General features: G+C 33.7%; 1 protein-coding gene across 15 annotated transcripts in view; it reads right to left on the reverse strand.

Annotated features, from left to right (window-relative positions):
* Nucleotides 1-13,637, reverse strand: part of Epha5 (EPH receptor A5) — a 337,092-nt gene that overhangs the window by 307,702 nt on the left and 15,753 nt on the right. For all 15 annotated transcript variants that reach the window (XM_003463755.5, XM_003463754.5, XM_013145832.3 and 12 more), the window contains exon 2: nt 4,067-4,131. In XM_003463755.5, the coding sequence (XP_003463803.1) occupies nt 4,067-4,131 (65 nt within the window). The remainder of the gene's footprint in view (nt 1-4,066; nt 4,132-13,637) is intronic.

Genomic DNA, 13,637 nt, shown 5'->3' on the forward strand with positions numbered 1-13,637 from the left:
ACTTTCTGGTTTGAATTATTTCTAACAAAAAATCAGCTGTGACAATATTGAGGGTTTACTGTATGGGATGGTAAATTCCCTCTTCTTTCTTTCAAGATTCTTTCTTTGGCTTTTGACAATCCTGATTTATCTCATTCTGCACCTCTGAGTTTATGCTACTTAAATTCATTGAGTTTCTTGAATATGGTATTAATTTTTTATCAAATTTAGGGAGTTTACATCCATCAGTTCTTAAAATAGTTGTTCAGAACCTCTCCGCCCTCTCTTTGCTCACTGTGTCTATACTGTCCCTAAGTGTCTGCATTTCTGTTTATTTCTCTCTACTATTTTTCCTTTTGGTTTTTCAGATTGAATGATCTCCATTTTCCTATATTCAAATTTGCTATTTCTTCTGCTCGCTCAAGTCTGGTGTTACTATTTCACAGTGAATTTTTCATTTCGGTTTTTATTCTTTTCAACTCAAAATTTTATTTCCTTTATGAATGATTTCTATTTCTTTGCTGACTTTTTTAATTACATGAGACATTCTTCTTATAGTTTTTTTAATTGTTTAGACAAATTTTCTCTTTCTTCAACTAACATTTTAAATTTCTAACCTAGGCCTTCATCTAGCAAGACAAACATGTGAGAATCCTTAATACCATTTCTACTGATCGATTTCTGTCCAATACAGTGGTAATAATTTTTGTTTCTTTGTATTGCTCATAGATTTTTGTTGCAAACAGGATGTATTAAATACAATATGGCAATTCTACAACTTATATTGTCCCTACACTCTAGCATTTGTCATTACTTTTTTTAATGACTTCAAAACTAATTCTATAAGCTACTCTTCACCATCTGTAGCCATCAAAGTTATTATTTGGCGAACTCAATAGCAGGTTAACATTTGGTCAGGGGTGTGTGTGTGTGTGTGTGTGTGTGTGCGCGTGCATTTACTGGGGACTAAAATCAGGGTCTTTTGCATGCTTGGCAAGCATTTTACCACTATATTTCATCTGCAGTTCAGGACAGATTAAAACAAAAACAAAAGCAAAAAAAAAAAAAAAAAAAAAAACCTTAAATTGATTAGTTGTGTGTGTATGTTGGGGTACTCCTTCCATTCTGCAAGTAATTACAGACTCTGCTGGAACCATTACATTCTGCTTGTGCAGAGCCACAAGGCCCTTCCAAAGGTGGAAACCTAACTTCTCAAGCCTTTCGGGTCATACATACACTGAGGTGTGCCCAGCCTCTTAGGTGCCCATTAACACAGTGGAGCACTGTAAAGCCCCATGGACAATTCATTTTTGAGATTTTCCTTCTATGACTTTTGAGGAGGGAAAAAAAAACTCTTGAAAGTTCTTACTTCTCAATTCTTGTTCATATCATTCTGAAGATCTACTTTTCACATAGGATTCTGTTGCTTTTCTAATCATAAATGGCAAAACCTAGCCCAAATATGTTAAAAGTTTATATATCTTACTACAAATGTATACATTTGAACATTCATTTTTTTGCCTATGAATAGGAAACTTTTTTCCTTCCCCTTTTATTTGAATTATATTTTCCAAAATGCGGTGCTCAAATTCCATACATTTTCCCCCTGTTTAAACAAATGAACATTTCCTAAACTCTAAATTAATTTCTGCTTCTTCAATATTAATATCAGCTAAGCCAAAGAAATCATAGCACATTAAAATTATGAGTCTTTAAAAAGATACATGGTGTTTAAAAATGTGGAAAAATATAGCACTGTATCAGCAATTGAAAGACAAAAAGAATACATGGAACTGTTTGGAAAGATGTCAACTTTTATATGTAGAGGGTTTGTTTTTATAATGAAATCATTTTCAAAACTGAGCAAATCTCGCAAAATTTATAGTTTCAAGAACAACTACAATACTTCACACACACTCTCTTAGGAACAGTTTGTTACAATAACCCTTTGAATTACTTCCAAGTGGAAACATGGGAAAAATATAAAAGTAAATTCAAAGAGAATATCATACATATTCTCAGAATTTTAGAAAACTAACTTCAATACCATGTCAGATATCTTCTGAGAAAGGGCATTTTAAATTCTTAATTCAGTAAAGCAGTCTTGGTTTGTAAAAAGTTGAGGTATATAAAATTCATACACGGATTCCCACAGGTCAGAATTAGCAAGCAATCCATCTCCATATGGGTTGTAATAGAGAAAAAATGATAGAATACATAGAGGGAGAAGTAAGGGAAGCTGGACGATTCTAAAAGTTAAAAAAGACCAGACTAAGAATTACAGCCCAAAACGGAGACTGACCGTGTATGAATCACGCCATTTTTTGTCATACTCTTATGGCTCTCTTCTCTTAACTCTATACTAACAATAAATTTCAATGTTGTAATTCTAAATGCAATCATCATTTTTCATGGTTGTAGTTCTGGGATCAAACCCATGACCTAGTGCATGCTCAGGAAGCACTCTACAACTGAGCTACATCACTGGGTCACAATCGTCATTGTAACAGTGGGAAAAAAAACTCCAAATTAGTGAAATATAACAGAGCACATTGATTAAGACAGTCATATGTAATTGTACATTAGAAAATTTAAACAATAATTTTCTTAATAACAGATTAATACATCTGGTTTTCTCTCAATTTGAAAATAAAGTAAAACATTCGGCTAGATTTTTATAAATACATTTCTTATAATTTTTTATTACTTAAACTTAGATTATTTTCCGAGGTGAAATGTTCCATAGCAAAATATTTTGCCACAAATTACTGCCCAAATTAAATACAAGTATATAGTACTTAAAATAATTTTAAGTGTTTAAGACATATTTTAAATGAAGGATCAAAAATGTTTGTGACAAAGTCAATCTATACAAACGTGAGTAGTTTTAGATTAAAAATTAGAAAATAATAAAATACAAAATTATTTGTTAATCTCTCAAAGTTAATTATTAACATAGTTATATAGTTGATATTGATTTGATGTTTCAGTATAATATGATTGTATATCCTATTTTACTTCTCATTTTCTGTCCGATAATATGGTTCTATGCTTAAGTGCGAACTTAATGAAGTACATTTTTATATAATCTACATAACAAAGTTGTCAGTATTATAAATACTTTCAGATATACAGTTTTTATATACATCTAATTTTCTACCCAAAGGATTCTGGCTTTAATGTACACCAATAAGATAATTTGCTAAAAACAATATTAATTATAAAACTCTTGCAATGTAACCAACTTTTCTGAAAAGTTTTCAGTGAAGAAAAATTAAAAAATAGGCATCTGGGGGTGATAAGCGTTGTGGAACCAGGGGAGCTGGAGAAATAAGGACAGAGTGCTGTGTAGTCTGTTCCAGAGGCCAAAGAGAAGTATAATTATTGTGCATCGCACACATATGCCATTAAACAAAACGAAACTACAAAAAAGAATTGGAAAACATCATCTGAATGGTGACTAAATTGGAATTTTAAGAAATTTTTAATCTTGACAAGACTTAAATGGATTTCTCATGACATCTTCCTGCCTTAATTCTGTAATTGAAATGAGGTAATGAATTGGTCACAGCTTTGCATCAGCACTCATCACAGCTACTAAATTCCATTTCTCATACAATATAAAACTGTCAGTTGGGCATGGCTGCACAAGCCTGTAATCCCAGCACTCAGGAGGCCGAAGCAGGACAATCACTGAGACCGGCCTAAACTGCATAGCAAGACCCTGTCTCAAAAAAGCAATATAAAACTGTCACAAAGGCAAAGAAACAGAAAATAAATATTCTATTAATGAACATAAACTCTTACAAGTTTGTTGACTGTTTAATCTGAAAACTTTCTGAATGTTGAGGGAAATATTACATCATTTTGAGGACTAATACTTACAGAAGCATGTAATATTATGTTAATCGGTCTTTGACAACCTTTCCCTGTTGCTACCTTTTCCCCATGGAAGTAATGTGAGGCCCCTTCACTCATGTGCCTGACTTCCTTTAACCATGTCCTGTTAATCTTCAATCCCAAGTACCTTTAGCATAATACATATGTAAGAAACTTGAACTTCAGGGAAAATTTCATAGCAACTTACCCCATTTTTTGGAAAGGCAATCCATCCCAGGTCCCCCATGACAGTGCGTGAATCCAACAAATTCACTGAAAGAAAAATAATAAAAAATTGAGTAAAATGTGTAACAACATTTACAATTTTGATAATGCATACTATTTATATAGCTGAAGTTATTTTAAAATTTTCTTATGATGAATACAAGAAGCAAAATGTGTAGGAAACAGGATAAAAGAAAACAAGTGATTTTACATAAACACTTGGAGAAAAAAAAAAACATAAATATCCCAAATAATTTCTTACTAAATTAGGGTCAGAAAAAGAGTAAATAGTAAGAAAAAGGAAAAATGAAAGAAAGGTTGATGGAAAGAGTCGTATGCAGACTTTCTAGAAGCCATTAAGTTTTGAATTAGACTGCAGCCATTAAATTGTAGATAACGTATTTTTTTTCCTTTCTGGAAAGCTGTTTAAAGCAATTAACAAATAATTTACATTAAACAGCAATAAACTATTCCCAAGCCTGTGACATTTTTGTGATATCAGCCAAAATCTGTAACCCAAATTGCAAGTTTAATTAATAAATAAGTCCCTACATCCTTAACCAAGACAAGAAAACCGTCTGCCGCAGCTCTTCAGGTTGTTACTACAGCTAACAGTCCATTGCGTTTCCCAGGACGGCTTCCACTTATATACACTCAAAATGCAAAATGTGCTTCACATAAAGCTATCAGACACATTATGTCTGGAAAGTCTAAGATATTTGGAAATTTCAAGATGGAAATCTGAATATCATTACAAAGAAGCTACAGATGAGTAATACACACAAACATATACACACATATCCAGGTGTTCAATAATCTCCCCAAGAAATTAGAGTGGTTTAAATGGCAGGGTCTAATCAAATTCTAATCAAATGTTTACGTCTGGATCGCAGGTTATTATGTGTCTTAACTATTACTTCTCATCTGCATGGATCTAACTGACCCACTCACTGTACAAGTGAACCACTCAGAACATGACATACAAACCCAAAAGAAAAAGCTGGGTTATGACTAGGAAGAAGTATTGGAGCATGTTTTACTATATATTTAAGTACTCATATTTAAAATGCAAAATATTCTAAAAGCGTGATTCTGTATGGAAGTGTTAAGCCTATAAAACAAGAGAACAGCAATTCATAGACTAAGAAATTATTTTCATGCTCTGTAGTAGAACATACAATATAAAGAGTTATGATTTAGACAATGAGGACCACGATTGAAATTAAAATTGGTACATTATAAAAATTACATGCATTTAACTCTCAATATCCATTCTTTTATTTTACAGTAGCACAAATTACTGAGACAGAAGTACATACAGTACATATCTGACAAACTAATATATCCTATTACAAAAAATAAATCAATAATTTAAAGTTAGAGAAAACACTGAAATATGCTAATTATCACACATTATTATTGCAAAATGTGTCTGTTTATTTTTCTCATTAACTCTATACTCGTTAAGTATCAAAGGCATCCCATATAATATCTGTGTCATCTGTAGTATACTCTAATCTTATTGGCTTCATAGAATAATAAATCTGCAGAACTGTTATTTGGAACAAAGTGAAAAATTGTCAAAAAACGACTTTAAAACAAACAAACAAAAAACCCTGAACTGTTTTATTACCAACGGATCTTCTTTCCTGATAGACATGCTATTACACCTAATTTTTCTCCTTTCTTTTCTATGCAATTCCCAGGTTCCCCCAGAATAAGGCTACATTAAACACAAATGTCCTTGTCCTCGTTTTAGTTTTTCTAGGACACTGGGGTTATGTCTAGACATGACTAAATGCCAAGGGAGTACAGAACCTAAATTGTTATGTTTATTCATTTTAATGATTCACTTGGCTCACCGTTCATATTGAGTAACAAGTGTATCTGTGTAAATTAGATAAAGCAGAGCAAATTAGAAAATGAAGGGTGCTTCTGCCGTAGCACATAGAAGTCAATCTCGTGTGGTGGCCAATGATGTGCACAGGAATTCTAGGAATTCATAACCAGACTGCCTGGAGAAACAGAACTCTTTGTAGGTCTCACAAAATGTGGATTTGAAGTATTCATTTTATCAACAGAATTTCAAGTGTTTCAAAATCTAGTTGTTCTCACTTTAATATGTATTATTACTTTCTTTCTTTTCTTTTCTTTTCTTTTCTTTTTTTTTTTTTTAATTGAAAATGTGGAAGCAAATGTAAAACTTCAAAACATGACCTTGACTGTTAACAGAACTAACTGGAAGTTTTTACTACTAAATACATGAAAACAACTAGAATTGGAATCTATATAATCTTGTGATTTTGTCAAAATGATTTCTTCAGATAAACAGAAGAGGAGGTTTGTAGGAAATACATGCATATCATGATATATACTACTGTATAATCTGAGTTTCCTCCTGGAAACAAATGACTTCACAAAATTCACAGTGCCAAGAAGATATCCACATGCAATTATTGAACTACGAGCTAAGAAAAGAGTAAAATAAGGTGTTTTGGGCAATTATTTGATTTGCTCATATAGTACAAATCTGGACTAGTTCCTCAGATGCCCCAGAGAAAATAGGTAAAGTTTATTATATATTGTTTCGACAAAAATATATTAAAGTAAAAGACACACTTCCATCAATCACCCTCAAAATACTCGAAACACAAAAGACTCCTCACTTTCAAATACACCCACTACATAGTCTTTGGCAATACGTATTACTAAGTTTTGCTTCTTTATTTTTGAAGAAACCATGGCAAATCCTCCTTTTCCTAAATCTGAGCAGGGTATTTTCATTGAATGCCACATTAGTAGCCAAATTGTTATTTCTAGAAAACTAGAAGCATGTCATTTTCTTAAAAGAACATCATATGTGACTCATGCACCTAGCCTACCTGAAGCAGCTGAAACGCTGTTGGTCTAGTAAGTGAATCATCTAGCAAGTGGGCAAATCCAAGGCTGTGAATGAATCGATACACACCAGTGCTTCTCACTCAGCACGGGCATCTGACAAGGTCTGGAGACATCTTTGATTAGGAAAACTTTGGGGGTGCAGGGAGGATAGTATTTGCTACTGCCACTGAATAGGAGGAAGTCAGTGGGGCATGAGGCTAAACATTCCACAGGGCATGGCAAACGTCCCGAGGAGCCAATTTCCAAGTCCCCAGGAGCTAGTTCCAACAGTCAAGAAGCCCTGTTACACACTCACTGATGCTACTAAAATACCTGTCTCCACATTTCTTTGTAGAGTACATCGTTAGGATGATTTTCATTAACAGAAGCTGCATATTTTGGAGGTATTCTTTATGAACCAAAATAATGCTCTTATTTAAGGAAATAAAATAATCTTATTTTCATGTGGATAATAAAAATAATGTATTTTAATGACCCAATTCTCCTAAATTATTTTTCACAGAATGTCTATAATTATTAGAGGCGTGTATATTTATGCTTTGACAATATCTCAACGTTCATAATGGTATACGTAAAAAATATTCTGACATTATTAATACCTCTCTTTTTCCTTCTAGTTATATAAAAAATAGAAACATTAAAAAAAATAATAGGTTAAACACAGCAGTAGAGACAGGGTATATATGTGAATTTCCAGAAATTTATTTCCCAGTTGTATTTCTGAATTTATTAAAAGAGTGAAATGGCAGTAATACAGAACAATCACTAAGTGTTTTCTGTGCTATGATTACAATAATTAAATTGTTCTGAGCAGTATATATGCATGTTGCAAATTGCAATGAATACGCAATGCCTATTGATCTTCATTGTACAACTTAATTAAAACTTGTCCGGGAGAAGCCACTAATGAATATAATTAGAGGAAATGTTTGATACCACAGTTACTCTGGAAGACATTAATTAGATATCTGAAATTTTATTTAAAATGTTTTTATTCTATTATTTATACTTTAAAATGTAGCAACACAATTAAACTAAGACAGCCTTCGAAGTCATTGTCCCTCAGCTGTCAACCATTTAATTATGACCTTCATACAACCAATACGAAGATGGTCATATTACTAGGTATTTTAACCTATAGTTTTAATAAAGTGGATTCTCTAGGAAAAATAACTCTAAAACAGGTCAATGAGTATGTACTCAAAGGTAAGTACTTATGGTTACTATAAATGGGAAAAATTCACTAATACAGAAGTTTAATAAGTAAATGCTGGTTAACTATTGGCCCAAACAAACAACAGACTGTCACAGAGACTAGTTCTGCATAAGTATGCTATAATTTTATTATTACACATTATTAATTTTAATGCTCTTTTCTTGAAAGAAGTTACTTTTAGAAAACAGAAGGTTTCTTAAGTCAAAAAAAAAAAAAGAATGGACAAATGAGTGAAATGCAGTATGAACAGGAAGATTAAATCCTTAACTTCATATAATATAATACTTATGGATTAATTACAGTTAGTGAAGCTAATATGATCTTCATAATTGTAATCAATCATTCATAACTTGCAATATGTCACTTTGTCTATTGTCTTTTTCATAACATCTTGCTAAAATGAGTTATTAAGAACAGGAAATTTTATTGAGTTTCCCAGGAAAGAGACATGTTACCTGATTTCTTTTTTTTTTTTTTTTTTTTTTTTTTTTTTTTTTTTGTCTTTTTCGTTTTTATCGGTACCAGGGATCGAACTCACGACTGCCTGCTTGCAAGGCAGGCGCTTATGCCGCTGAGCTAAATCCCCAGCCCCTGTTACCTGATTTCTTAAAGAGTGGGAGACAGACCAGGGATATCTGGTCTCATCTGAGTGGACCAAGCTTGGAGAGAAAGCATAAATCTTAAGCTATGCAGAAGCATAAAAATGCCAGAAAGCATCATTTTTCAAATTGTTTATGTTTCTTCCATGTTTCTTCCACAGTTAAGGTGGCAATTAAAGATTACCACCAAATAAGGATGAAATAATTTGGATTAATAATAGGATGGAACTCATATTCTCCAAAGATGTGGAATCAAAATTCCATTGCATAAAAGAAACTTTTGAGAGAAGCTTTTTAAAGTTTCTTCTTAACAGTAGCAAAAAAAAAAAAGCTACTGGATGCAATGACAACATACATTTAAACAATCCATGAGAAAAAACCCCAGATGCACAGCTATCCTAGCTGTCAAACCACGTCCCCCTTCAGCACAGGGTAAGTTTTATAACTTGACAGCTGTTTCAGGGATCAAAGAACAGTCGACAAAAAGTGCAGACAAAGAAGACAATGTCATTTGTTTCTTACTAGAAGACTAAATTTGATAAAAATTAATAGTTTAGGTGCGTTACTGATTTTTGACATCTCCTGATGAAGCAGAAATCCATAACCAGTTGTATTTCTAAAGATAACGAATGGGAGAGTAACTATCTTTCACAAAGTGAACCATATACGTAGTCTTTTATTTAAAAATATGTGGAAAGAACTTAGGAGAACTTATGTGTCAGACACTCTACTAGGCAAAACACATATGTTCTTTCCTCTAACCATCACAACAAAACTACAGTATGCTCAACAAAAATATGAACAGGTTGCAGTCCTGTTCACAGCCCCAGTACAAAAGTCAAGGAGGAAGAATATGTGAAGAAGTAGCTGAAATTTTAGCACCACACCATAACGGATGCTTATTGTGTCACGCCAATACATTTCCCAATTAGAACCTAGGTATAAATCAATTTATAACAATCACCTCTCTCCCTGGATGTCAAAATGCCATGAACTAAACCCTCCCCATGAAATACTTTGCCTTCTTTGTGTAAGAACTGGCTGCGGAACACTGCCTGAGAAAGAGTACACATCCAAAGGGCCTCCTTCCATCAGAAATCAACACTGGCCTCAAGCAGCCCAAGCAACATTCCCTGACAAAACTATTCAATTGTTTAATGTTCTCATACAGAGTAACACATAGCACTTCGAATTGTTAAGTATTTTAGCATTAATATTCACATTCCCTTTTTGTGAACTCTGTTTTTTGAACTCAAGTCACTAAAGGGGATGTCAACACAGCATCTACCCCTCCCTAACCCATTAGAGTGAGCTATGGGATCCTCACTGTTCATCTAAAACTTGTTGCCAACTTGACTACCAATCATTACATAACTCAGCACTCCTAATGTGTCTTACATTTTGGCAGTATCTAATCATGACTCTCATGGAGAAAGGTGCCCATTTGTGCATTTTTATGACAACATACCTTCTCGTTCCTATTATATACCACCTCTGCCAAGAGTGTAATACTTCATACTGATTAGTACTTTATTTTTGTTGATTATGTCCACTTCTTACACTCCATCAGTGACACTGAATTAGGAAATCATGACAATAAAAGCAGCTTTCTGAAAGAACACGTATCGTGGTCCCAGTCTGCACACAGTGAATCAGACTATTACAGATGGATGGCGGCCAAGTATCTTTACTTCTGCCTGGTTGGTTTAAAAGGTAGTGCAACACATGGAAGTACCCTTATTAGGGAGCCTATCAACTTCCAAAGTTGCAATTGAATGTAACCTAAATATGAATGATCCCTTGTATTCATAATCCATGTCTCTCTAAAATACCTATGAAACTACAAAACTGCCTCCTAGTTATTAATCAATTTATGTCATGCAATCATCTCAAATTCAGTCTGTCCCAACATGAACAAAGTTACCTTTCTGTGTAAGGTAAAGTTCATCTTTTCATGTTCCTTACCTCAATGGCAGCATTGCTATAGAGCTCAATGTTCAATCCAGAAATCAGGGTCACTCTTGACCTCCTTCACCTTTGCTCCTACGTTTAATCACTGACCAAATCCCACTGATACTAATTATACCACATTTATGTGTCTCTAAAATGCTTGCTATGTTTCATTCCATAATATAACCAGTCCATCCAAAGTCTGCTGAGAAGTTGTCTTTAAAAATCTCCTATCTGGTTTCTCACTAGAGAAGCAGGATTCTTGACAAATTCTTCAAAATATTTTATCCAGAAAGCTCTTTCTAAACCACCAATGTGAACATCCCTCCACCTCAAGCTTTGTAACCATGTCTAAGGGTTTAAATGCCAGTCGTGAGCTCCTCTCTTTTAGCTCTTGTGGCTTTTGTTGTCTTCTGTCCCCGTAAATGGTTGCCCCCTGCCATGCCACTCTGCTTCGGAGCCAGCTGATTATGGACTGGAACTTCCACAAACTGTGAGCTAAATAAACTTTTTCTCCTTTAAAATAAATAAATAAGTAAATAATAAATGCCAGTCCTTCCAAAGTTGGTTCCAGTTTTCTTCCCCAGTTTCACTGAAGCTTCTTCTACACTTCTATTTCTAAGTTTTAGCAACAATGAACTTTGTTTAGTTCCAGTTAAGTGGTCCCACTATTTAATTCTGTCCAATGAACTGTGAAGGGGTTCTGCAAGGGAAGAGAGTTTTTGGCAGAAAGTATTATTTTTAAAAAAATTGTTGGCTACCTAGGAGGTTAGTGGATGTGCATGTTTTGCCTAGAACTGATAAGCCATCAACAGAAAATATGGATAATCAGCAGGAGAGTGAAGCCTACGGATTAAGCTTGGCAGTGCAAAGTAAGTATCTGGATCGAAAGTGTATTACGGAGTTACTAATTCATCTAAACTTGGAACTTGTCTCTTAAGACTTGCTTTCATGTGGGAAAAAAATCCATTTTATTACTTAATCCAGTGAAAAACCGGCATTCTGTTACTTTCAGAGGAATACACCCTAACCAGTACAGCTTCTTGTCAGTTAGAAGGCAGACTCACCCTTCTCATTCCAAGTCTGTGCTCCTGGCACTGCTTTTGATACCTTCAAAATTATGTTCGCAGATCCCACAGGACAGGCACGGCTGAGTCACCTGAGCACACATACGATTCTGAAGTGATTTCTAAAGATAATTCTTTCTCTTTCACTTTGATATTTCACACTTAATTGTTGCTGCCAAGAAGAGCCTGCCTCTTTATTTCAAAGTAGTTTACTTCTTTTTTTTTTTTTTTTTAATTTTGATCTTTCTGGTTCTTTTGGTTAATTTTGTTGCAAAACATGATTCATTATCATTAGGAAGCTTTAGTAATTGCTGTTCAAAACAAGCACAAGTTATTCACACCGTGACATTTGTATCTATAATGAAGCAAAAATCATAAGCACACAATAAAGTTTTTAAATTGCTGGTAATTTTCAAAAATAAAAACCTAGTGATACGGAGAAAAAGAATTCAGAATTTGTACCCTTTAGTTAGTCTGTACAAAGTGTTTAGGCAAACCTAACTCAGAAATCCACTGGCAGCTAAACTACAACTAATGAGCGATCTGCTACATTCAAAGCACACACTACCCATGAAAAATACCATGTGGCTTTTGGCAGTTACCTTGTCAGGCAGGAGTGGTAACCAAACTTCTCAGACCTAACTACTGTTCATTCTAAAGAGAAAAGTCAACACTGGATGACATGAGAGTTTCATATCACAGAATAGTCTCACCCAAACCTTAGTATGAAACCACCTCAAACGTAGCTGTTATAAGAAGTCATTCCTTTCAAAACAAAATTTATAAGTCCTCAACACTTGAATAAATGTGCTGATTCACAATTAACTTTGAATGGCTCATTGCACAGATAATACTCATTAGTTCTGTGGCATCAGTTTTGTTACCATGTGCCCTTGAGGAATTGATTTTACAGTGAAGCCCTCAATTCTATCTGTAATATCAGTGATTATGACCAAAAAAATCATATGTTTCTGTGTATATTACTTAATCCTGACTGTGATCCCTTAGTATGCTATGTTCCTCATTTTACAGATAAGGAAATTGAAGGTGAGAAAACTTAAGCCAATGGCCTGAGGTCCCAGAACTAATAAGCACACAGCTAGAATCTAAATTCAAGTCTATCTGACTCCTCTTTTTTTGCTTTTACGTCACACATTCCTAAGGCTCATGGTACTAAATACAAAAGTTAACTGCTTTGAAATCTTAACTCCTGTATCGAAGAGTTTTATTAATGAGTTGTGAATCACATGGCATAGTTGTCAACATCAACTATAATGTTTTAATTTTATTATATGTTAGATGAAAATGCTGATACATAAATCTAAATAAAAAAATAATTAGTTTTTCCTTGGGAAATCACAGATTCGTGTCAATGTTCAATAGCAATTACAATTACCAGAGAAGCAAATTTTCTGAAACTTGCTTGGATATGCAACCAAATAATGATCAAATGCCTTTGCTTATTTCTTTTTTATTCATTACTCTTTAAGTGTGTGAATTGTGGCAATACAGGGCATGCATTTGTCCAATATACTTTATCCTAAGAGTCAAAAATCACATTTAAAACAAAAACCTATTAGAATAGAATGGAAAATGTATGCAAAGGGGATTCTTTGTTTTGAATGAATCTTTAACCCAAATCCCTAATTACCTCTAATGTTTGATTGAAACATATCAAACTTCAAAACAATCTGTATAATCATCTGCTTTCCAGCCTTGAGGGTAGGCTAAATGATGATTAGATCTGAATGTGCACTAACACATGCAGAAACTTCCACAAACTCATAAACTGTTTTATCGAGGTAATGATATTTACCAAAA

The sequence above is a fragment of the Cavia porcellus genome, unplaced genomic scaffold (genome assembly GCF_034190915.1).
Source record: "Cavia porcellus strain 051 isolate PalLab524CR breed Dunkin Hartley unplaced genomic scaffold, mCavPor4.1 scaffold_30, whole genome shotgun sequence".
In the NCBI taxonomy this organism is placed as follows: Eukaryota; Metazoa; Chordata; class Mammalia; order Rodentia; family Caviidae; genus Cavia; species Cavia porcellus.